The sequence below is a fragment of the Leopardus geoffroyi genome, chromosome A3, assembly GCF_018350155.1.
Source record: "Leopardus geoffroyi isolate Oge1 chromosome A3, O.geoffroyi_Oge1_pat1.0, whole genome shotgun sequence".
NCBI classification, from domain to species: domain Eukaryota; kingdom Metazoa; phylum Chordata; class Mammalia; order Carnivora; family Felidae; genus Leopardus; species Leopardus geoffroyi.
The window spans coordinates 29,343,171-29,368,894 of NC_059336.1; the positions used below are offsets into that span (position 1 = coordinate 29,343,171).

A 25,724-nucleotide genomic window follows, 5' to 3' on the forward strand; every position below is an offset into this window, starting at 1 on the left:
AAGAGCTGGCAAGCTTTCCCGGAAGCTGTCCTAGAGGTGGGCCTGCCCTTAGCAGGGGCCTGGAAGACAGACTAAGCAACGGGGAGGTGGATGCCCAGAGCTTGGCGAGAGCTGAGCTTAGGCAGAGGTGGGCACTGGGCAGAGGAAGCCGGTAGCAGGTGCTACAAAGGATCCTGGGCCGGAGGAGCAAGAATCAGTGGTTTCTGGTGCGCGGGGGCCAGTAGGCAGGGATGGGGCCTCGTGGGAGGAGAGGCCCAGCAATGGGCAAGAACCCGGCTTGAGCCATCGCAGCCTTGGCTCAGTCCTAGCTCTGCTTCCCTCTATGAGTCTTGGTTTCCTCATGGGTGACACGGGAGTGATAACAGTGCCTACCTCCTGGGATTATGGTGAGAACTCATAGCGCTAATGGTTGTAATGGACAAGGTCCCTCGTAAGGGGTACTGGGGCCAGCATTCTTATTAAATATCTCTAAAATATGAGGCTGCTGTCGCCATCGAGCAGGGCGTCTCAAAGATGTCAGGATTCCTCAAGTCCTTCACTCTTGGGCTGGGCTGGGTGGGTCCCTGCCCCGGGGAATGGAGCCCCCAGGGGGAATGGGGCCCCGCCGGAAGGCAGCCTAGGAGCCCGCAAGCCCCCTCTTGCCCTCTTCCGTCCCAAGCCTCCCGGCACCGTCCCGGGGCTCTCCCTGATGTAGCCCCTTCCCCAGGCCTGCAAGGCCAGAGCCCCAGCCCATGCTGAGCCTGACAACTGCTTTTCAGAGGACGACGTGTTTCTGGCCTCAGAGGAGGAGAGACAGGAGTACGTGCTCAATGACAGCGGGATCATCTTCCGAGGCGTGGAGAAGCACATCCGAGCCCAGGGCTGGAACTACGGGCAGGTCTCCAGAAGCACAGGCCGGGGGGGGGGGGGGGGGGGGCGGGGATGCGGGCCGGGGTGTGCAGAAAGTCAGGCCAGGAGCCCTTCTGTCTGCTCTGCTCACTTCCTCCCTCCCCAGCGGGGACAAGCCCGGCCATTCATTCACTAATCTACTAATAGCTGCGCTAAGACAGGCTCTGGGTTCTTGGGAAGGGGAGGTGCTTTGGATAGGGTGCTTTGTAGAAGAATCAATAGCTTCGATCAGGGATGCTCGGTCTTGTGCGTGCGCCGGGATCCCGTGGAGGGCTCTTTAAAACACACGGGTGGCTGGGCCCCACCCCAGAGTTGCTGATTCTGTAGATCTGGGGTGGGCTCTGAGAATGTGCATTTCTAACGAGGTCCTAGGTGGTGCTGAGGCTGCGGGTCTGGGACCACCCTTTTAAGAGGCATTGGCAGATAAATAATTACAATAAAGGGCGTGATGGTGGAGCAGGGGTGGGGGGGAGGGGGGCGGGCATCAGAGTGGTAGAGATGGGGCCAGAGGGAAGTCAGAAAAGTGTGAAAGAAAATCCACCCCAGGGATGGTGGAGACTTCCCGATAATGGGGCTGGGCACAGCCTGGCCAGGGAGAGGGCAGAGCCCATAGCAGGTGGGAGTCAGGGAGCAGAGGAGGGTCTGCCAGAAGAATTAGGTCTGCTTGGGCTGCGGGTGTCCTGGAGAAAGGTTGGCTGGGCCAGTGAAGGACCCTGACTGTCAGGTTCAGGAGCCAGAGTTTGAATCCGAGTAGTGATGGAGGTACTGGAGAGTCTGGGGCCCGCCTAAGGGGTACCCACTTCTCAGCACCCACCTCTTCCTGCCATGTGGCCAAGGGAACCCAGGGTTCCCCGGACCTTCCAAAGATCCTTCAGGGAGCTTCAGAGACCTGAAATCTTAATGTGTATGTAAAGATCCTCCAGTTTTTAAATGTTTACTTATTCTGAGAGAGACACAGAGAGAGAGAGAGAGAGAGAGAAGAGGAGGGGCAGAGAGAGAGGGAGAGAGACAGAATCCCAAGCAGGCTCTGTACTGTCAGCGCAGAGCCCGGCATGGGGTTCGATTCCATGAACCGTGAGACCAGGACCTGAGCCGAAATCGAGAGTCGGATGCTTAACCGACTGAGCCACCCAGGCGCCCCAAGATGCTCCGGTGTTTAAATGTTGTCCGTTCATTCAAATGTATTTGGAAAAATCATTGAAACCGAAGGAGTGGGCAGGCCGGGTAGACGCGACTCCAGAGTCACTCGTTTACCACAAACTTTACCGCGGGTAGTGGGAAGCGTTGGGGGCAGTTACGGCACAGGGCAGGGACTTGATTAAGGTTGAGCTTCTGGCTCGCGGTGACTCTCTGAGGGAGGGTTTCTGAGGTGGGGATGCTCTGTGGTGTCCCAGGGTGGGGGTAGGTGAATTCCCGTGCACAACACAAGGGACCCACTGGGTAAGTATTGTAGGAGGGTCTGGAATATGGGTGAGACTCTGGCCTCTAAGCACAGACTCTCTGGGGACAGTTTGAGGAGGACATTCTGAACATCTGCCTCTCCATCCTGGACCGAAGTCCTCTTTACCAAGATGACCCAGCCATCGACGTGTCCTGCCGCCATGACCCCATCTACGTCACCAGGGCCATCAGCGCCATGGTGAGGAGCCCCACCGTCCCTGCATACACACGTTCTCATGGGTCCCTGAGCCAACCCCAGGGTCCCATCCTATGATTTTCCCAAGTCACCTTTTGTTTTAATTCTCTATCGCTGCCCCCAAACCACCCCAAAACTCAGTGGCACGAAACAGCCGCTTATTATGCTCACGGTTTTATAGATCAGGGACTTGGGCAGAGCGCCATGAGGACAGGATGGCTTGTCTCTTCTCTAAGATGCTTCCGCTGGGGGCATCTGAATGGCTGCAGATGGCTGGAATGGTTTGATGAGACCGTATATCTGCGGCCTTGGTTCTAGAAGTCTGGATCTTTGGTTCTCTTCCACGCTGTGTCCACTGGAGCTGGAATGTCAAGATGGTTCGCTCACTCTCCTGTCCCTGGGCCGGGGTGGTTAGAACAGCTGAGGCTGGCCCGTCACGGCTCCCTGTCCACGCAGCCTCTCCGTGTGGCTAGCTTGGGCTTCCTCACGGCATGGCAATCTCAGGGTCATCAGACATAGCAGCTGGCTTCTCTCCGAACAACTGTTCCAAAAAAAGAAGCCCTGGAAATTGCCACCGCATCCCTTCTGCCATAGTCACTGGTCAAAGCAGTCACAGTCCAGCCCAGATTCAGGGAGGGAGTGCACAGGCCCATCTCTCCCTGGGAAGAGTGCCTTCCTTATTATGTTACACACAACAACGCTTCCTCCTGCAAAGATAGCCAGAAGGCCGACCGCAAGCAGGTGTTGAGATCAGAGGACGGCTATCTGTGATTCCACAATTGGATGGAGCCGATTTTCTCGTACTTGGTACCCTTCATTCCTCAAGATCCCAGAGGGATGTTGGAACCCAGAGACTCAAAAGCAGTGACCAGTTCCAGGGAGTAGAGCGTCACAGCCCTGTGGGATAACAGTGCAGGCTCTAAGTCAAAGTCCTGAACTTGGGGGTCACCCACACTTTTTGCTAACTTGCCATGTGACTTGGACGGGTCCCTTCACCCCTCTTAATCTCAGTGTTAATCTCACTGTCTCTATACTTATACCCAGCACCAGTCCCCAAAACAGATCATTTAAAAGGGGAAATGCTGCAAAATCATAGGTAAGTTTCAGTCACAGAGAATCCTCATGGCGGGTCATTTAATAAATGGTACCCAAAGTAGGTATGTTAAGAGAACAGATGCCCCTAATTTTCAGGTAATTTAAAAGTAAGGGGTGACCCCCAAATGAGGAGGGGGTCCAAAGCGTAAGGTGACTTTACAGTGGCGACGCCCTGAGGAGGGAGGCCCTGCCTGGTGACGGACCCATGCCCCCCTCCGTCCAGGTGAACAGCAACAACGACCGGGGAGTGGTTCAAGGCCAGTGGCAGGGGAAGTACGGCGGTGGCACCAGCCCCCTGCATTGGCGTGGCAGCGTGGCCATTCTGCGCAAGTGGTTCAAGGGCAGGTTCAAGCCAGTCAAATACGGCCAGTGCTGGGTCTTCGCTGGAGTCATGTGCACAGGTACCCAGGGAAAGAGGGTCCCTGACCCCAGGCCGGCTCCCTCTTTTGCCTCCATTTGTATACATTTGCATACAGTCCACCCCACCCCTCCACCCCCACCCTCACCCCCCCATAAAATGTGTTTCTTTTTTTTTAATTTTTTTAAGTTTTTAAAAATTTATTTATTTATTTATTTATTTATTTATTTATTTATTTTTGAGAGAGAGAGAGAGAGAGAGAGCAGGCACAACTGGGGGAGGGGCAGAGAGAGGAGGACATAAGATCTGAAGCAGGCTCTGCGTGCACAGCTGAGAGCCCGACGTGGGGCTCGAACTCCTGAACCCTGAGATCGTGACCTGAACCGAAGGCAGACACTTAACCGCCTGAGCCACCCAGGCACCACCCAGGCACCCCAAGTGTTTTTAAAAAAAATTTTTTTTAACGTTTTAAACGTTTTTTACGTTTTAACGTTTTTTAACGTTTTAAAAAAAATTTTTTTTAACGTTTATTTATTTTTGAGACAGAGAGAGACAGAGCATGAACAGGGGAGGGTCAGAGAGAGGGAGACACAGAATCTGAAACAGGCTCCAGGCTCTGATCTGTCAGCATAGAGCCCGACGGGGGGCTCGAACTCACGGACCGTGAGATCATGACCTGAGCCGACGTCGGCCGCTTAACCGACTGAGCCACCCAGGCGCCCCATCCCCAAGTGTTTTTTAATTGGTGATGGGGAAGTAGAAGTCTGGCTAACGATGAGAGAAACCAGATAGTTCGTTTATGTAACTTTTGATCTTTTATTTTGCTGAAGGAGGCCCGGCTCCTGTCTCGAGCTCTTTGAGTGCCTTTGAGCAAGTCCTGTGCTCCCCCGCCCCAGGCCTCCAGTCCCCTCAAACCCGAACTGGCAATTACATGGTTATCATATGACTTCCAAGTTCCCACTGGCCTCAGAGCCCGCGATTCAAATGGGGGTGGCCTAGTGTCTTCGGAAGTCCCCTGAGAGGTTCTACAGGGAAGGAGGCGCTTCCAAGGGCGGAAGCAGGAAAAGCAGACAGACAGACAGACAGACACGGGAGGGGCTGTGGAAGAGATGAGGCCTACTGCCTGCTGGGGGCACCTCGCCAGCCTCCTGCTTTTCAGTCCTCAGGTGCCTGGGGATCGCGACCCGGGTCGTGTCCAACTTTAACTCGGCCCATGACACGGACAGGAACCTGAGCGTGGACAAATACGTGGACTCCTTCGGGCGGACCCTGGAGGACCTGACAGAAGACAGCATGTGGTGGGTCCTCGTCCCCTGGGTCCCCAACCCAGCCCAGCCCGAGGGCTCCCTGACCCTGTCGGCAGGAAGGAGAGGCACCTTCAGGGGTGACCCAGAGGCCAAAGGGGGGGACTCAAGATCTGAGTGCCTTGAACCCTGGTTCCCCATCCAGGGGACTCTGAGCCTTCCCCTAGATTCCTGTGACTTGGGAATGAGGACCGAGATTCCCTCTGCGTCCTGGCCCCTGTGTCACGCCCCTGCCTCTGTCAGCTGCCTGCGTGCCATGTGTGTGTCGCAGGTGGGAGGCAACCTCCCTCCTCAGCTGCGACAAGACTCTTCCCCGAGAGCTTTGAACAATTCATTTTAATTTAATGTTTTAAATAGGAAATACACGCATGTGCATTCACGCTCAAACTGTACAAAATGGGCCACCCGCCAGGGTCCAGCCTCCCGTCCTCCTCACGGAGCCAACATGGCGACTCGCTTCCCGCGTCTCTTCAGAGGGAGGCTCTACAGACACAAGAACATACACGCTCAGTCTTCTCACTGCCCCGCCTTTTACCCACTTAGTATCGGCACCAGAGTGTAATACTGTTCATCTTGCTCGTGCATTTCGCAGTTTTAAAATAAAATTGGGCGGCGGCGGGCGGGGGGGGCCCTGGGTGGCTCAGTAGGTCAAGCCTCCGACTCCCGATTTTGGCTCAGGTCATGATCTCACACTTCAGGAGACTGAGCCCCGAGTCAGGTCCCACCCTGATGGCGTGGAACTGTGTCTGCAGTGGGCATATGGAGACTACTTGGGATTCTCGCTCTCCGCCCCTCCCCCACATGCACACTCTCGAGGTCTCTGCCCTCATTCTTTCTCTCTGCCTCCCTTCTCCCCTTTCCTTCTCCTGTTGGCTCCCCTCATCCCCTCTCCCTGCAGGAGAACCACCACCACCACCACCAACAACAACAACAACAAGTTTTTCTTCACACAGAATGGACCTTTTGGTGCCGGGGCCCCTGTCAATTCACAGGTTATCAGTCTGCCCCCAAATGCCTATTCAGATATTCTCTCGAAGATCACTACCTCCTTAAGAGGAATGCTGAGGTCAGCTCTAAAGATGCCAAGACAGGCAACCCGGGGTTTCTCCCTCCTGCTTCCTTGCTGCGTGACCTTGGGCAAATGATGTCACTTTGCTTTGCTGGTCTCATAGTCCCATCTTTGACACGGGAAACTTAAAGTCTGAACTCCTTACCAAGACCTACAGAGCTCTGCGTAATCTGAACCCTACCTGCCCCTCATGCTGGCTGTAGCCTAGAGATACATACCTTCTTGGGGTTTTTTTGTTTTGGGGTTTTTTTTTGGGGGGGGGGGTTGGTTGGTTGGTTTTTGTGTTTTTTTGTGTTTGTTTTTTTTTTAGAGAGAGTGTGAGTGGGGGAGAGGGGCAGAGGGACAGAGAGAATCTTAAGCAGGCTGCACGCTCAGCACAGAGCCCGATGCGGGGCTCGATCCCATGACCCGGGGACCATGACACCAAAATCAAGAGTCAGACGCTGAGCCAGCTGAGCCACCCAGGTACCCCATACTTACATACTTTCTGTTCCTTGAATACACAACGCCTTTTCTGGTCTCAGAGTCTTTGCACATGCTGTTCCTTCTCCCTGGAACACTGTTCCCTTCACTCTTCGGACGGCTAAGCCTTTCTCATTTAAGCCTCACCTTAGACGTCATTTTCCTAGAGCAGGTCTCCAGCAGTTACTCTCTACTCAGGTCTCTCTCTTTCTTCACAGTATTTATTGCTACTTGTATTTGTTTTATTTATAGCTGCTTCCTTATTTTTGGTGCCTCCCCCTCCTTCTCCTTTGTTAGAACATAAGCTGCATGAGGGCAAGATCTTCTGTGTTGTCTGCGATTGTATTTCTGATACCTTGAACAACAGTTTCATATATATATATACGTCATATATATATATATATGTATACGCACACACATATATATACATCTACGTACATACATACATATACTTACAAATGGAATATATATATACATGCATATATACACACATACATACATTTATACATACAGATCGTATATAGAACTGTTCATCAACATGGTACACTGAATGTTTCATAAGATTCAGCCACAGTACTGCGGAGTTTGGGCCCAGGGCCTGGCTCACAGGAGAAACTTGCCATCCTATGGGCCTCTGTCTCACTGAAGGCCACCCTGCCCCATCCTCTCTCTGTGGCAGGAATTTCCATGTCTGGAATGAGAGTTGGTTTGCCCGTCAGGACCTGGGCCCCTCTTACAATGGCTGGCAGGTTCTGGACGCCACCCCCCAGGAGGAGAGCGAAGGTAGGGGCTCGGCCGGGTGGGTCCCAGACCCCCGCTTTGCCTCATCCATTCCGCTCACACTCATCCCTCCTGCCCAGGCGTGTTCCGGTGCGGCCCAGCCTCGGTCACTGCCATCCGCGAGGGGGATGTGCACCTGGCCCACGACGGCCCCTTTGTGTTTGCGGAGGTCAATGCGGACTACGTCACCTGGCTGTGGCACGAGGATGAGAGCCGGGAGCGGGTGTACTCGGACACAAAGAAGATCGGGAGGTGCATTAGCACCAAGGCCGTGGGCAGCGACTCCCGTGTGGACATCACGAGCTTCTACAAGTATCCGGAAGGTAAGGACAGTATGGCAGCCTCGAGAGCTTTATTCGGCGCCGTGTCTGTGCGTTGAGCCGAGTGCCTTTAGCTTCTATTAACAGCTTCCTCCGTGTAGAAGTAGAAGGTTTCCCACATCTAATAATAAAAGCTACATTTCATTGACCACTTACTCTGCCAGGCACTGTGTTAGGTATATTCCCCCATGATCATAAATACTAATAATAGTGATGATAGTAGCAGGTATTATTTATTGAACACGTGGGCTACACAGCGCCAGGCATAGTTTAAAATAATAATAGTAATGATAGCAGCTTCAGTTTGCCATCTGCCAAGAATTCTAGTGAATTCTAGAAATTCACAGATTGCTGGTTACTGGTTTCTTGAAGAGCCTGTGCTCGTCGGGGTACAAGAACACAACAGGCGTATTTTCTTAATAGCCAACTCCAGCTATACACGCTTCCGGTCACTCTTTCCCGTGGGATAACAGGTCTGTTACCAATGCCATGATCCGATCCAAATATGGCCCGCCAATTCTGCTTATTAAAACAATGTGATTTGAATAACGAGCGGGTCTGTCTCTCTCCGCTCCCCTGAGTGCAAGCCAGTTTCCCCCGGGGAGGCTGCTCTGCAGGAGGGGGCACTGGGCTCTCTGGACGCCTGCACCGCACCCCTCCCTTGTCCACTCCCCAGCATAGCGGTCTGCAGCTCTAGTCGCACACTGGAATCACCGAGGGCGCTGTGGTTCGTTGTGTAGATGAAACAGCTCCTTGTTTGAGCAGGATTCCGGAGCTCGGCAATCTGGGCTGTGCTCGGCTGGATGGTGCACCTGCTCCCTGTGGAGTCGGCTGGGATCTTGCTGTGTCTGGGGCATTGGATGGGTCCGCTGGACAGCCTGGTCTTGCCTCCCCCGCCCGCCGTGGCCTCTCCTGGCCCAATAGGCCAACCCTGGCTCGTTCACGAAGGGGCGGGATTCCCAGAGGGGGAGAATGAAGGCTGCGAGGTCTCTAGAGGCCTCGCTCAGAATTTGCATTTGCCACTTCTGCCGCATTCTGTTGGTCAAAGCCGTTCTCAAGGCCGCCCCAGCTCCAGGCCGAGGGGAGCAGACTCCACCTTTTGGTGGTAGGAGTTACAATGAAAGTATTATGGCTATTTCTAGTCTATCGCTGCAGCCCAGACTTCGTGTGCCCTGCCCAAAGGAATCACAGCGCCCAGAGGGTGTGGCCCAGGCACCAGGACTTTTTAAAGCTCTTGAGGTGATCCCGCCGCACAGCTGATGTTGAGAACACAGTGTGGGCCTTCTAGAGTGTTAGGCCGAGGGGGAGGAGGAGGAGGGGAGGAGGAGGATGTCTTTGCACTGGGCAGGCAAGGATTCCCTGCCCCTGGGTGAGTGTGCCCTGCCCGCCCCCCCCCCCCCCTTCACTCTCTCTGCTTGAGGACAGGTGGTGGCTCCAGGACAACCTGGGCCATCGGGACCCGCTTCCGGGCCCTACCCTCCCCCACCAGCACTGCCGATCTCTGGAGACATTTGGCCCCCACTTTTAGCAGATGCCCCCCGACCACACTGGTAGTCACACGGCTTCCCTCTGCTGCACGGTGGCTTTTGACCGCAGGTTCTGCAGGGCCTTTACTCAAAGGCGGGTGAGAGAGAGGCCTTGGCACGCCATCCTCCCCCTGCCAAGGCCCGTCAGTTCTCCGCTGCTTGTTCGGTCAGCAACACAGGATCCGCACACCTCTCCCGTGGGGACGCAGTGCCAGCTTCCCCTTCCTGTAGTCAACCCCGATCTTTCCCAGCCAGCACCCCCAAACCCTCACACCGATTCTTGTAAACACCCCTGCGTCCTCACGCACACCGATGTTCTGTCGGTCCCTTCCCTAGGAGCGGGGTACTTCCTTCGGTCTTGATGACCTCCGTCCCCGCAGGCCCCTTCCTGCTGTCTCAGGGTGCTGTGGACGGGGCGGGAGGTGGCGAGGCCTCCTCTGAACTGGCGCCTCTCTCGTTGAGCTCTGCAGGTTGATGTCTGGTCCCCTCCGCTGGGAGCATCGGGAGCTTAGGGCACGGAGTCTTGGAAGTCTTTTGTCCTAAACTCTCACCATGGCCACGGGACACATCGCCATCATGTAACAGGTGACAGCGGTCACCATCACTGAGCGCCTGCCAGGGCCTGGCCGTCTTCACATGTTATTTAGTTATTGTATTTAACAAGTGCTTGTAAAGCACTCGCGTGAGCTTGTAGGGTAGACGCTGGCACAGTTAAGGAAGTGGATTCCGCCAAGGGGCGTGGCTAGCAAACGGGGAGTCCGGCTCCAGAGCCCACGCTCTTGGGGTACATCTTCTGGCCACTGTCTTATCGCATCTACTACTGATCGACCGCCTATGGTGGGTCAAGTGGCTTCACGTCTAGGCTGATAATAATAATAATAATCACACCAAGAGCGTCTGAAACGTGTGACGCATGGTGGTAACCGGTGCCCATGTACTATCTTATTTAATATTCATAAAAATGCCATTTTACAGATACTCAAACTGAGGCACAGCTTGGTGAAGTCACTTCCCCAAGTGGCCCAAGCCTCAAAAGAGCGGGGATTCTAACGAGATGTCTAATCTCAGGACCTCTGACTCTCTCTCCCCGCCCCCCCCCCCGGGGCTAGACTGCCCCTCCCTTCCATGAGTACCCACAATATTCTGTATACCCGCTAAGCTCTTTCCTGTGTGCTGGAAAGAGAGTGCCTCCTGACTGCCGGGCATAATTCAGAGGCAGGAAACAAAGAGAAGAGCCCAGAGAACTCGCTACGCGGTGAGCCGATAGTGTGAGGACAGCACAGGGTGGTCAGCACTGTGGTGGGGAGGCCAGAAGGCTGAAGGAGCACAGAGGAGGGAGTCCTGACTCAGCCAGAGGGGGAAGTGTCCGGAAAGGCATTCCAGGGGAAGAGAGGCTGAAGGCCACAAGACTTAACCAGGAGACGAAGGGCTGGGAAAGCATTCTGCCTCCTGATTCCAGACTCCCTGTAGGTAGCCTGTTCATCCAAGCCATGGGCTTGGGCAGCCCATTCTGGAGGTGGGACGCCAGGGACTCGGGCCCGTCTGCTCGCTCTGTCTACTGAAGCAGGACACACACAATAGGGCACAAAGATTCAGAGCTCCTGGATGTAGTGTGCTTTGCTCGTACCCCCGAGCCAGCCCAGATGCTGAGCCACGAGAGAGCAAGCCCTTCAAGCCAAGGAAACCATACGTGCAAATAACACACTGACTGTCCTCACATATTAGGCGACTTTAGATAAAATGGACAAATTCCTCCAGGAATCGCCAAAACCGCCTCAAGAAGAAATAGAAGTTCTGAATGGGTGTGTAACAAGCAAAGCGACTGAATTAGTAACCCAGAACCTCCTACAAAGAAAAGACCAGGTCCAGATGATGTCACTGGTGAATTCTAGCAAACACTGAAAGCATAAATATCAATGCTTCAAACGTTTTTCGAAAAAAAAAATAGAAGAGGAGTGAACACTTCCCAATTCATTCATCCTGATAGCAAAACCAGATGATGACATCACAAGAAAACTAGAGATAATACTCCTTAAGAATGTAGAAGCAAAACTCATCAACAAAAATGCTAATAAACTGAATCCAGCAACATTATAAAAAGGATTACATGTCACAACCAAGTAGGATTTATCCCAGAAATACAGGGTGGTTTTCGCCTTGAAAATGAATTAATAAAATACGCCATATCAATAGAAAGAAGAAAAAGGATGAAGGCTACATGATCATCTCAATATAATCAGAAAAGGTATTTGACAAAATCCAGCAGCGCTTTGTGATGAAACCACTCGACAAATTAAGAACAGAAGCGAATTTCTGAGCCTGATAAAAAGCCATCTATAAAAAAAAACATAGCTCACGCCGTACTTGTGGATTCCATTTCCTGTGGGAAAATAGTAGGGAGGTTCTTTATAACATTAAGTTTATGATGTAAAATAGAGTCATCATATGACCCAGCAATTCCACTTCTGGGTAGGTACCCAAAAGAAGGGAAAGCAGGAACTCAAAGAGATATTTCACTCACGTTCGTAGCAGTGTTATTCACAGGGGCCAAAAGGTACAAGCAACCCCAATGTCTGTTGACAGCTGAATGCCTAAACCAAAGGTGGTACTTACATACAATGCAATATTATTGAGCCTTTAAAAGGAAGGTATTTCTGACACGTGCTACAACATGGGTGAACTTCAAAGACATGACGCTAAGTGAAATGAGCCCGTCCCAAACGAACCGACAAATACTGTGACTCTGCTCCTATGAGGCACTTAGAGTAGTCGAATTCATAAAGACAGAGAATAGAATAGTAGTTGCCAGGGGCTGGGCAGAGGAGGGAATGAGGAGTTTCATTATTTAATAGATACAGGGTTTCTGTTTTGCGAGATGAAAAGAGTTATGCAGATGGATGGTCGTGATGATTGCACAATGAGAGGAATGTACTTAATGCCACTGAAGTGTCCTCTTACTAAGATGGTAAATTTTATGTTATATGTAATTCACCACAGTTTTAAAAAATAAAAAGAAGGAAGGAAGAAAGGAAGGGAGGGAGGGCGGGCGGAAGGGAGCGAGGGAGGAAGGGAGGGAGGGAAGGAAGGAAGGAGGAAGGAAGGAAAGGAGAGAGGGGAAAGAAAAAGAAAGAGAGGCATTTCCAGATTGGAAAGGAAGAAGTAAAACGACCTCTATTTGCACATGGCGTGATCTTGTATATATAAAATCCTAAGGTATCCAGTAAAAAGCTCTAAGAACCAAAAACTAAGTTCAGCAGGATTGTGGAATACAATATCAATTTACAAAAATTAATTGTATTTCTGGACACTAACACTGTATAATCTGAAAGTGAAAGGAAGAAAACAGATCCATTTACAATAGCATCAAAAAGACCAAAATACTTAGGAGTAAATTTAACAAAAAAAGAGCAAAGTTGAGATGCTGAAAACTACAAAACACTGTTGAAAGACATCAAAGACCTAAATAAATGGAAAGACCTCTCATTTTTATGGCATGAAAAATGGCAATGACCCAAAACTGACCTACAGACTCCGTGTAATCCCGATCAAAGTTCCAGGTGAGTTTTGTTGGGTTTTTTTTCCCCAAATCTGACAAGCTGATCCTAAAATTCATTTGCGAATGCAAAGGACCCAAAATAGCCAAAACAATTGAAAAAGAAAAACAAAGTTGGAAGGCTCACACTTCCCAAATTCAAAACTTACTGTACATATACGATCACTCAGACAGTATGGTTCTGGCATAAAAATGAACATATGGATCAATGGAGCAGAACTGAGAGTCCAGAAATAAACCTTAAAAATTATGCTCAGTTGATTTGGACAAGGGTGCCGTGACAATTCAGGGGGGAAAGAGTAAGATCAATCTGCAACAAAGGATGCTGGGACCACTGATTATCCACATGCAAATACAAGTAAAGTTGGCCTCTGGCATCACACCATACTTGAAAATGAACTCAAATGGATCGCAGACCTACATGTAAGAGCTAAAAGTATAAACTTTTTTTTTTAATGTTTATTTATTTTTGAGAGAAAGACAGACAGACAGACAGAGCTTGACCGGGGAATGGGCAGACAGCGAGGGAGACACAGAATCCGAAGCAGGCTCCAGGCTCTGAGCTGTCGGCACAGAACCCGATGCAGGGCTTGAACTCACGAGCCGTGAGATCATGACCTGAGCCAAAGTCGGACGCTTAACTGACTGAGCCACTCAGGCGTCCCTGAAAGTATAAGCTTTTAAAGGAAAACATGAGTTAATCTTCATGATCTTGGGGTAAACAAAGCCTTTTCCGTTAAGACATCAAGAGCACAAGTGACAACAGAAACAAATGATAAATGGGACTTCATCAAAATTAAAAACATGTGCTACAAATTATACTTTTCCAAAAAATGGAAAGATAGCCCAGAGAAGAGGAGAAAATATTTGCAAATCATGTGCCCAATAAGGGTACCTATATCTGGAATATATAAAGAACTCTTACAACTCAATAATAAAAGAACAAATAATCCAATTTTTTGAAAATGGGCAAAGGATTTGAATAGATGTTTCTCCAAGGATGATATACAAATGGCCAATAAGCACATGAAAAGATGCTTGACGTCATTAGTCACTAGGGAAATGCAAACCAAAACCACAACGTACCATTTCATACCCACTAGGACCGCAATTATCAAAAATAGACAATAAGTGTCGGTGAGCTTATGGAAAAGTGAGCCACTCGTACATTGCTGGTGGGGACGTACAATGGTGCAACCACCTTGGAAAATGGTTTGACAGTTCCTCAAAATGTTAAACGCAGAGTTGCCGTTCCCAGCAGATGCGCTTCTAGGTACATACCCAAGAGACATGAAAACAAACATCCACACAAAAAACCTGGACGTGAACATTCATAGCAACATTATTCAAAATAGCTAAAGAGTGGAAACAACCCAAATATCCATCAATGGATAAACAAAATGTGGTATATCCATACAACGGAATATTATTCAGCAATGAAAAGGAACCAAGTACTGATACACGCAACGACATGGGCGAACTTGGAAAACATTACGTTATGTTTAAAAAGCCAGTCACAGGGACACCTGGGTGGCCCAGTCGGCTGTCTGACTTCGGCTCACGTCCTGACCCCACAGTTTGTGGGTTTGAGCCCCGTGTCGGGCTCTGTGCTGACAGCTCAGAGACCGGAACCTCCTTCAGATTCTGTGTCTCCTTCTCTCTCTGCCCCTCCCCCACTCACACTCTGTCTCTCTCTCAAAAATAAATAAACATTAAAAAAATTTTTTCTGGAAGCCAGTCCCAAAAGAGCACACATTGTATGGCTCCCTTTATGTGAACTGTCCAGAATAGGTACATTAGAAATCAGACTAGCAGTTGCCTAGGACTGGGCTCAATGGGGGCAGAGTTGGGAGCCCCCACTAATGGTTACGGAGTTTCTCTTTGAGGTGATGAAATGTCCTAAAATTAGATTGTGGGGATAAGTGGAGGACTCTGTGAACATACTGAAAGCATTGAATTGTATTCTTTAAATGGGTGAATTTTGAAGTTGACGGAATTATCTCTGAGGACGGCTGTTCTCGAGTGGCAGAGAAGGCCTCCCTGAGAAAGTGACATTAGAATCTTTGGCAGGGAAATGAAACATTTTATAGTAAAAAATATATTGGGACTATATTACAGGGTAGAGTGCAACATTCACACACGTTTCAATATTGAAACATGAGATGTTAAAGAACCTTTGGATCCACATGGGTCCCTTCAAGCGGAGGTCACATAGGATCAAGGCACTTGGAAGAAGTTGCTTGGGAGGAAGCATGGTGGGAGACCACACACCACAGGTTTCTTTCAAGTGGGGAAGTGGAGCCATCGAAGCCGGATTTGGGGGTGCTCAGGGCGGCAAAAGGACTGGAGTCAGGGTGGAGCCTACATTCCCAGGAAGGGAGGGAACATTCTGGAACACAGCGCTCTGTGCCTTGCCTGTGAGCCTCTTGCCTCCACTTTACAGATGGGAACACTGAGGCTAGGAAGGGCTAAGTAATAATAATCGCAATACAAGTCCACAGCATCTGCTGGCAAACTGGCCCCATGGTGAGGCAATCTTGAGTTTAATTATTTTGAGAGAGAGAGGGAGAGAGAACGAGCGGGGGAGGGGCAGAGAGACGGGGAGACAGAGGATCCAAAGTGGGCTCTCTGCTGTCAGCACAGAGCACATCGTGGAGCTCGGACTCCTGAACTGCGAGATCATGACCTGAGCTGAAGTCTGCTGCTCAAACGACTGAGCCATCCAGGCACCCCTGGTGAGGCCATGTATATGGGGGTGTGAGGAGAAAAGACGGCAGATTCTAGAGATCCATGAGGGTGTTCCGCAGGACTGGGTGACTGATCCACTGTGGGAGGGGAAGGTCTGGGAAGAGCCAAGGACGCGGCCAGTTTCTGGCTTGTCCACTGGGGGAATGCCACTGGGCAGAAAGAAGATGGCAGGTTCGGTTGGGTTTGGGGCACCTGTGGGCCATCATGCAGTGGAGACGGGAGGGCTCCAGTTGGACGTATTGGTCTGGAGGTCAAAAGACAAGTCCGTGCTAGCAACAGGGCAGGTGGGAGATCAGGGGTCCTGACCTTGCCCGTCGCCTTGTAGACAGCACCGAGAGTGCATCAGGCCAGTGGGGATTACAGGTGGGACCGTGGAGAACCCCAAAGTACATCCCCACTGGGGAGGGGGGGTGGGGGCAGCCATTACCCACCTGTAGACTGTTATATTATATTATATTATATTATATTATATTATATTATATTCACACACATATGTGTATATACACACACACATACATATATGTACATATACATACATACATACATATACATACATACGTATATATATCCTTACCTATAAAATATAAAATAATATAATAATGAATAAAAATAAATAATAACAATAAAATAAAAATAATATAAGTAAATAATAAATAAACGAACAAATAAACATATATATGTGCGTGTGTATATATATACACACATATATATACACATATATATGTGTGTATATACACATATATATATATCCTTACCTATAAAATATAAAATAATATAATGAATAAATGAATAAAATGAATACATATGTATATACACATATATATATGTGTGTATATACACATATATATATCTTTACCTATAAAATATAAAATAATATAATAATGAATAAAAATAAATAATAACAATAAAATAAAAATAATACAAGTAAATAATAAATAAATGAACAAATAAACATATATATGTGTGTGTGTATATATATATACACACATATATATACACACATATATATATGTGTGCATATACACATATATATATCCTTACCTATAAAATATAAAATATAATAATGAATAAAAATAAATAATAACAATAAAATAAAAATAATAAGTAAATAATAAATAAATGAACAAATAAACATATATATGTGTGTATATACACACACATACATATATGTACATATACATACATGCATATACATACATACGTATATATATCCTTACCTATGAAATATAAAATAATATAATAATGAATAAATGAATAAAATGAATACATATATATATATACACATATATATGTGTACATATATATATATATACACATATATATGTGTGTATATATACACATATATATATCCTTACCTATAAAATATAAAATAATATAATAATGAATAAAAATAAATAACAATAAAATAAAAATAATACAAGTAAATAATAAATAAATGAACAAATAAACATATATATATGTGTGTATATATATATACACTATATATATACACACATATATATATCCTTACCTATAAAATATAAAATAATATACTAATGAATAAAAATAAATAATAATAATAAAATAAAATACTATAAGTAAATAATAAATAAATATATATGTTTATATATATTTATGTGTGTATATATATGTGTGTGTGTATACACATACATATATATCTCCTTACCTATGAAACAGGGATGATAGCAGTACCAACCTCCTCGGGGAGAATACAGCATCTAGAACTGTAGAACCCGGCACATCATAGCAAGTGTACAAAAGCGTCAGCTTATCCGCGTCACGAGTCTTCCGACCCAGTTGTCAGGGAAGCCGCGAACCTGCACTTTAGTGCGAAATTTCCCGATCTGAAGTTGGCGACTGACTTGAAACGTATTCAAATGGTCCCAGAACCGAACACAGGGCACCTGGCTGAGGTGTGCCTCTGGCTCCTGGGCTGTCAGTCTGTAAACGGTGGCTTTGTCTGGAGAGGAAGGGAAATGGGCAGGGAGGGCCCCGGGGGCCCCGGGACGGGGGGGGGGGGGGGGGGGGGGGGGGGGGGACGGGGGGGGGGGAGGAGGAGAGGGGTTCCCGCCTCACCTTGCACGATGCCTGCAGGATCCCGGAAGGAGAGGCAGGTGTACCGCAAGGCCGTGAGGAAGCTGTTCGGTGTGGAAGCCTCCGGGAGGAGGAGCCGGGTCCGCAGGGCCGGCGGCCGTGGTCTTTGGCGGGAGGACCTCCTGGAGCCCGCCACCAAGCCCAGCATCACCGGCAAGTTCAAGATGCTGGAGCCGCCCATGCTGGGCCACGACCTGAGACTGGCCCTGTGCTTGGCCAACCTCACCTCCCGGGCCCAGAGGGTCCGAGTCAACCTGAGCGGCGCCACCATTCTCTACACCCGCAGGCCGGTGGCGGAGATCCTGCACGAATCCCATACGGTGCGGCTGGGGCCCGAAGAAGGTAGGAAGGCCGCCGCTCCCCTTGGTGGGAACCCCTTACTGGGGGGACCGGGGCGGGAGTTGGGGGGACGGGGCGGGACTTCCCAGCATCCTGCTCCATTCCCAGGAAACATGGGCATGCTTCTGGCCATTTATTCAGTGCCTGCCTCTCGTCCCCACTTGGCGGGTGAGAAAACTGAGCTCAGAGGGGCTAAGTAAGGGGACTAATAATAAAAGCCCCTGACCGTCTGGTGACAAACGTATGAAGAAGAGGGGATCGCAGTTCGTGTGAATATTGACACCCCGAGTAAATACCTGCTGGGAGCGTTTCATGACATAGGCCCCGTGTTACCTAACATCCAACTTATTCTAGAGCCCGTCTGGCTACAAGAGTCCTGTGTGAGAGGCGTGGACCAGTAAGAAATGGCTGCCACGTGGTCGCAGGTGCAAGGGTCTGTCCCGAGAATTCTGCACACATGAGCCAGCATCCCTACAACCCTTCTCTGTCCTCACTCCTCCCTTCCCTCCCCTCCTGCTCTTCCCCCTCCCTCTCCCCCTCTCTCACCCCTCCCCCTCTACCCTCTCCTTCCCCCACCCCTCTCCCTCTCCTCCCTCAACATGACATTCTGAACTCTCAGGATTCAATTAAACAAAGAAACTGCTCCCCTGGGCCCGTTTCTGGGGAAGCTTGTGTGTTTTGACTGAGTGAAAACACGTAGAGGAGATGTCACACACCTTTTCACGTTTTTGCTTTTTGTTTTTCATGAAACCCAAGTCACACAATAACACTGCATAAGGAAATATTAACAGACACTTTCTCCTGGGTTTTCTTTTTTTTTTTTTTTTTCATATTAAAAGTAGTATATACTAGGGGCGCCCGGGTGGCTCTGTTGGTTGAGCATCCGACTTCAGCTCAGGTCATGATCTCACGGTCCATGAGTTCGAGCCCCGCGTCGGGCTCTGTGCTGACAGCTCAGAGCCTGGAGCCTGCTTCAGATTCTGTGTCTCCCTCTCTCTGACCCTCCCCTGTTCATGCTCTGTCTCTCTCTGTCTCAAAAATAAATAAATATTAAAAAAAAAAAGTAGTATATATTCATTAAGGTTTTCGAGAGCACAAAGAAAGGTCACCCGTGATCCTGCCACCCACCTACAAATTGTTACCATGTTTTCCTTCCATATTTTTAATTCCTCTTGCCTTTTGCGAAACAGCTCTAATTAAACTGTGCATGCTTAATGTTCATTAGTGCTTTCCACATCACATTGTTCTTTCCACATCTTTCCACTCTTTCCACATCACATTGTTCTTTAAATATTTTTATAAGCTCTTCATTCGCATCATTTTAATAGATGCATAATCTTGAAATAAATAGATAGTTCTGTGTATACGTTGCGGGATTCAAGTCACTAATATTTTGTTGCGGAGCCTTAGAATTTGCATTTCTTTTATTTTTATTTTTATTTTTAATGTTTATTTATTTTTGAGAGAGACAGACAGAGCGTGAGCGGGAGAGGGACAGAGAGAGAGGGAGACACAGAATCCGAAGCAGGCTCCAGGCTCCGAGCTGTCAGCACAGAGCCTGACGCGGGGCTCGAACTCACGGACCGCGAGATCGTGACCTGAGCTGAAGTTGGCTGCTCAACCGACTGAGCCACCCAGGCGCCCCCCGAATTTGCATTTCTTTTTTTTTTATAAAAAAAATTTTTTTTTCAACGTTTATTTATTTTTGGGACAGAGAGAGACAGAATATGAATGGGGGAGGGGCAGAGAGAGAGGGAGACACAGAATCGGAAACAGGCTCCAGGCTCTGAGCCATCAGCCCAGAGCCTGACGCGGGGCTCGAACTCACGGACCGCGAGATCGTGACCTGGCTGAAGTCGGACGCTTAACCGACTGCGCCACCCAGGCGCCCCCGAATTTGCATTTCTAACAAGCTCCCAGATGATGCCAGTGCCCCTGGGCCCAGGACCACACTTTGAGAACCACCCATCTCCCACCACACAAGGAGTGAATGATGTAAAATGTATCAGGCATTTGGCATAGTTCTTACAACCTAAGGAACGTGTGATTTTTTGCAGGGACTGACAGTGTTATTGATATTATTAGAAGTTGGGGATAATAATACTTGCTCATGGAATTGTTGTACGGACGGAATGAATTAGCTGACGAATATGCTGGATCCCCAGGGCCCAGCAGCGAAGTTAGTAAAAGTCAGCTTTTCCCATTATTAATTATTGCTGTGATTGTAGTAAGGAGTCTTAGTAATGGCCTACTGGACTAAGGAAATCCATAAAACAATGTAGAATTTTGATAAATGGATCAGCATCTGGGCATTCAGGAAGCATCTACTGTATGCACATGTGCTCTGGGGGAGCATGGAGTGAACCAAGTTCAAATCCTTTAAGGACCCAAATCCACACGTTGAAAACTCAGATGACTTCAGGGACAAGAAGGAAACAGGATTACAGGAAGAGCAGTGGGAGGTGGTAGGACCTAGAGCAAGTTGGAAAGAACACATCGTACCTAAAAGAAAAAACATATGGTGGTCCAAAAAATCCAAATACGACTGGCAATCAGCTGTGGCCTTGCTCGAAAGAAGGAAATGCATAGGCAGGGTGTCTGTGGCTGGTGAGGGTCCCAGGACCATGGGAGCTCAGAAGGCAGAGGGCATGAGATCACTTGAGTGGGGTGTCCGTGAAGGCTTTCCACCCCTGGTGGGGCTGACTAGGATGGGCCTTCATGGCAAGGGAGGATCTGGAGAAGCTTCAAAGAAGTTGGCCTCCTCACTGGATTGGAAGCTTGAGGCAGACCTTTGACCTCTCTCTTCTCTGCACCTGGCACATAGTAGGTGCTCAATAAACGGGGAGTGGATTCCTAATGGGAGGAATACATAATGGACTGGGGGATTTCCATCTGGAATGATGAGGGGAAGTTTAAACACACCTCTGGGAGTTCATGGAGAAATTGTGTGGTGTGAAGGTAGCCCACTGGCCTGAATTTGAATCCCACCTCATCTTGGCTCCTTGACTTACTTCCTGTCTGCTATTGGACAAGAAATTAACCTCTCTGAGCCTCAGGTGTCTTCATCTGTGAACTGGTACTAATAATGCCCATCCCAGCTTGGTGACAAGGGCCAAAGAGAGTATAACTAGGAATTGAGACTTCCGCCTCATTCTGGATCCCGTTGAAAGAAAACGTTGGACCCCTAACTCCCACCTCTGCTTTCCCTTCCAGAGAAAAAGATCCCAATCACAATAGCTTACTCTCAGTATAAGGAAGACCTGACAGAGGACAAGAAGATCCTGTTGGCTGCGATGTGCTTTGTCACCAAAGGAGAGAAGCTCCTGGTGGAGAAGGACATCACTCTGGAGGATGTCATCACCATCAAGGTGAATCCAGTCTGCATCCCCCATTCCTGGAAGTCCCCGTTCACAGCTGAGGGAGGGCATCAGAGGCCGGGGGGTTGTGCCATGAGCTCTGACAGTGGAGAGGTGGCATGGATGCAGGGGGGTGGAGATAATGATGGAGTTCACTAAGGGGGTGGGAGGATGCCATGATTAATGCCCATGCCAGGATCCAACTGGCGTCCCAGCCGGGCCCCATAGGTTTCCTGGGGGAGTGTGGAGGAGGAGAAAGATGACTTATGGGTGTTATCCCTCCAGGTGCTGGGCCCAGCCATGGTAGGGGTGGCGGTTGTGGTGAAAGTGACGGTGGTCAACCCCCTCCTGGAGACAGTGGAGGATTGTATGCTGATGGTGGAGGGCAGTGGCCTTCTCCAGGGACAGCTCAGCATTGAGTAAGTATCAGCCTGGGAGTGGAAGGTCCACCTTCCTTATAGGATGGTGAAGCTACCAACAGAGAGGGGGTGCGGGAGATACCCTGGACTCCCAGGAACCAGCTCACAGCCTACATCAGCCTTCATTTATGTATCCTTCTTTCCTTCCTTCCTTCCTTCCGTCATTAGCTTAGTTGTGGAACTCATCCACTCACTCATTCCCTCATTCATTCACTTCATCTATCTGCTCAACTCAGTCTTGACTGGTTTCTTCCCCCACTCATTCACACATGTTCTGTTCATTCATGCACTTGTTGACTTACTCTCAACCATCCACTCCTTCGTTCTTGCATCCACACACTCACTCGTTCACATGATCCTTAATCATAATGACCTCTTCTCTGAGCCATGTGTCAACTTTGGGAACACCAAGGCAAACAGATGGGGTTCTGCCTGGAGAAGTGTTCTCCTAGACAGGTGGTCCTTCGAATGAAGATACGTGTGATTTGTGCAGAGGAATGGATCTCCAGGGTCCAGAGACTCAGGAGTAGCCCTTAATTGGGGATGAGGTGGAACCAGGGAAAAGCTGCAGCGGAGCTGATATTTGAGCTGGGCCTTGAATGCTGACTTGAGAAGTTTTCAGGTACCAAGAAGCATGGAGGGTTTCCCAGTCAGAGGTCTCAATGGCTGGTATTGTCGGGGAGGGTCTCCTGGAAGAAGAGACACTTGATCTGGCCCTTGGTTGTGATCGGAATAGAAAGGGCAACCTAGGTGGGAGGAACAGTGCAGACAAAAGCCCAGAGAGAGGAAGTGTAAGGTAAGTTCAGGGCACAGGGAGGAGACAAGCCTGGTTGGGTGGAAAGGGGTGAGAAGTGGTGGAAGGGAAAATTATGCTGAGGCTTAAATGTCAAGTCTCAAGGTGTGTCCTTGATCCCAAGGGCTCTGGAGAGGGCAGGCCAGGTTCAGAAGGAGAGGGGGCTGATAGTCTGCCTTTCTCCCATCCCTTTTCCCCAGTGTGCCCAGCCTGGAGCCTCAGGAGAGGGCCTCGGTCCAGTTCAACATCACCCCTTCCAAGAGCGGCCCAAGGCAGCTGCAGGTGGACCTCGTCAGCCCCGACTTCCCAGACATCAAAGGCTTTGTGATCATCCACGTGGCCACAGCCAAGTGACTGGCCACCACCAGGGGCTGAGAGGGGAGGAGATGGCCCCTGGCCCCTCCCTGTCCACCTCTCTGCCTCTCTTGCGTGGGAGCCAGGAGGCCTGGGTTCCAGTCCTGCTTCGGTTTCTGCCCCACTTTGCGAACAATTCTCTTGGGCCTGTTTCCCCATCTGTGAAACAAGGTGTTAGACTCAGCAATCCTTAAACTTTTGGACAATGATGGGTGATGTTGGGAACCTCTCCCCCCGTCATCCATCACCGTCATTGCTGGCAGGCTGATCAAGCATCACTGTGACCATGGCCCACCCAGCTCTGCCACCCCTGCCCTGCCAGCCCACCATCACCCTGGCCGACCCCTAGGTTCTCCTTGTTTCCATCTCAGGTCCTCAACACTCTGACCAGATCCAGATCCAAGAATGTCCTCCCAGCGTTGAAGAGGAACCCGAAAGTGTTAGAGCTGACACCCACACATCCCTCCACACTCCCGTTTTACGTAGAGGGCAGAGCCTTGTCCACAGCCATAGGGGAGCTACAGACAGAATTGGGGTCCGCGTGGATGCCATTTACACCACCAAAGTGTTACCCCCAAAGTCATGTTCTGGAAATCATTAGATTTGAAGCAATGGGAGATGTTCCCTCAGTGAAGACCCACGACCAGCACCTGCGGACAGCAGGAGAGAGGCCATCAAGCCCGGATTGCATGTGAGGATGAAACCCCAAATCTGATCCCATCACGGTCATCAGGGGCCTCCTACCACCAGCCCAGGGGTTATTTACTTTCTGAAAATGGAAACAGTGTTAACTTTGCAAAACACCCCCAGCCGCTTACTACACACGACCGTGTTCTTGGCATCAAAACAGGACAGAGATTTCTGGAACGAGGACTGGAGTAGAGACCACCAGGACCTGAGGACAACTGCACAGGTCAGAGAAATCAGCTCGAAATGTCCCCGACAGTCAAAAGAATTACGATTAGTCACGGAATTTAAGTCATCTGAACAACACCAAAACAGGCAGTGAGACACCTCCTGAATATGGACTTCCATGGAAACAATTTATGTAGTGAGTCTTTGCTAAAAGGGCGTCAGGCAAACACACAGACAGTGAGGGGTGGGTGATCCTTGTGACCAAGGCTTCGGTGAAGGCATTTCTCTGACGAGTCTACACAGCAGGACAGCTTGGAGAACCCAGATGCGTGGAGGACCCCCTTTCCAAGCCTAGGTTTTGGATGCTCATCCTGTCCATGTAAGAGGGGCAGCTGGAGGTTCAGAAGAGGCAGCCTTTTCCTCAGGATTGAGCAGCAGGAAGGGGTACTGGGGGCTCAGTACAACAGAGCGGATCTCCCACTCTTAGTAAAAGGGACGCTCCTGTCAGCAGCGAGACCAAGATGGTCTCCGCCCCGCCCCCAGTGGCCCCAGACACCCCATCCTTGAAGCAAGTGCCGACTGCCCATCTTCCTCAGGCTTGGCTGAACCAAGTTTCATGTCCCAGGAGGCTGACCCTCTGAGTTGGAGTGTAGGGTGCAGGACATTTAGTAAGGAATGACCTGGGGGTCAACACAGTGGAAGGGAGGGGGACGAAGCAGGATAGGCAGAGAGAGGAAGAGAGTGCTGATGCCGGCCCAGTGCCAGCTGGGGACCACCCCACGGGCAGCTGTGGAGCTAACATGGCCTTTGAGAGTTGTCCTAAGTTGGGCCAAGATGGCTGGGCCTTCCTATGCCTGCATCCGTCGCCGAGTGGCCCCCGAAGAGGTGTGACTTTGGGCAAGATAGCTCCCGACAGTGGAGGCCATCCCTGAGGGGGTTGACAGTGACGGTCATCTGCAGGCAGCACCCCCAGCAGTTGGTGCAACAAGCCGTCCACTGAAGGAAGGTCTGGACAATGTGTCGCCACGTCCACCTGCATTCTGTCCAACCCAGGGACAGAGCAGTGACAGTACAAGGTCCCTCTGCCCAGGGCGATGACTTTCCGGCCGGCGGACACAGGTATTCAATCACAGCACCTTAAAGGGTGCGAAAAGTAAAAGGAGACCTAAGAGGAAACAAGCAAACAAATCTGTAAATAAGCTAATTACATGTCCCCGAGGCGTGGGGGCTAGGATGGCACCTGTCCCCACGGTGGCATCAGAGAAAGACTCCCCGAGGAAGTGGTATCCAAGCTCACATTTAAAAAAATTTTTTTTTTTCAACCTTTATTTATTTTTGGGACAGAGAGAGACAGAGCATGAACGGGGGAGGGGCAGAGAGAGAGGGAGACACAGAATCGGAAACAGGCTCCAGGCTCGGAGCCGTCAGCCCAGAGCCTGACGCGGGGCTCGAACTCCCGGACCGCGAGATCGTGACCTGGCTGAAGTCGGACGCCTAACCGACTGCGCCACCCAGGCGCCCCAGCTCACATTTTAATAGTAACAAAACTAATGATTAAAAATCGAATCCGTGGGGCGCCTGGGTGGCGCAGTCGGTTAGGCGTCCGACTTCAGCCAGGTCACGATCTCGCGGTCCGGGAGTTCGAGCCCCGCGTCAGGCTCTGGGCTGACGGCTCCGAGCCTGGAGCCTGTTTCCGATTCTGTGTCTCCCTCTCTCTCTGCCCCTCCCCCGTTCATGCTCTGTCTCTCTCTGTCCCAAAAATAAATAAAGGTTGA

General features: G+C 49.8%; 1 protein-coding gene across 1 annotated transcript in view; it reads left to right on the forward strand.

The window, feature by feature from the left end:
- The window catches only part of TGM6 (transglutaminase 6), a 39,852-nt gene extending 14,610 nt beyond the window's left edge, over positions 1-25,242 (forward strand). Inside the window, exons 4-13 of the mRNA XM_045445086.1 lie at positions 759-877; positions 2,399-2,527; positions 3,843-4,020; positions 5,137-5,275; positions 7,492-7,595; positions 7,673-7,915; positions 17,834-18,175; positions 21,386-21,540; positions 21,814-21,947; positions 22,941-25,242. Of these exons, the coding sequence (XP_045301042.1) occupies positions 759-877; positions 2,399-2,527; positions 3,843-4,020; positions 5,137-5,275; positions 7,492-7,595; positions 7,673-7,915; positions 17,834-18,175; positions 21,386-21,540; positions 21,814-21,947; positions 22,941-23,094 (1,697 nt within the window). The 3' untranslated portion in view covers positions 23,095-25,242. The remainder of the gene's footprint in view (positions 1-758; positions 878-2,398; positions 2,528-3,842; positions 4,021-5,136; positions 5,276-7,491; positions 7,596-7,672; positions 7,916-17,833; positions 18,176-21,385; positions 21,541-21,813; positions 21,948-22,940) is intronic.
- The last annotated feature ends 482 nt before the right edge of the window (positions 25,243-25,724 follow it).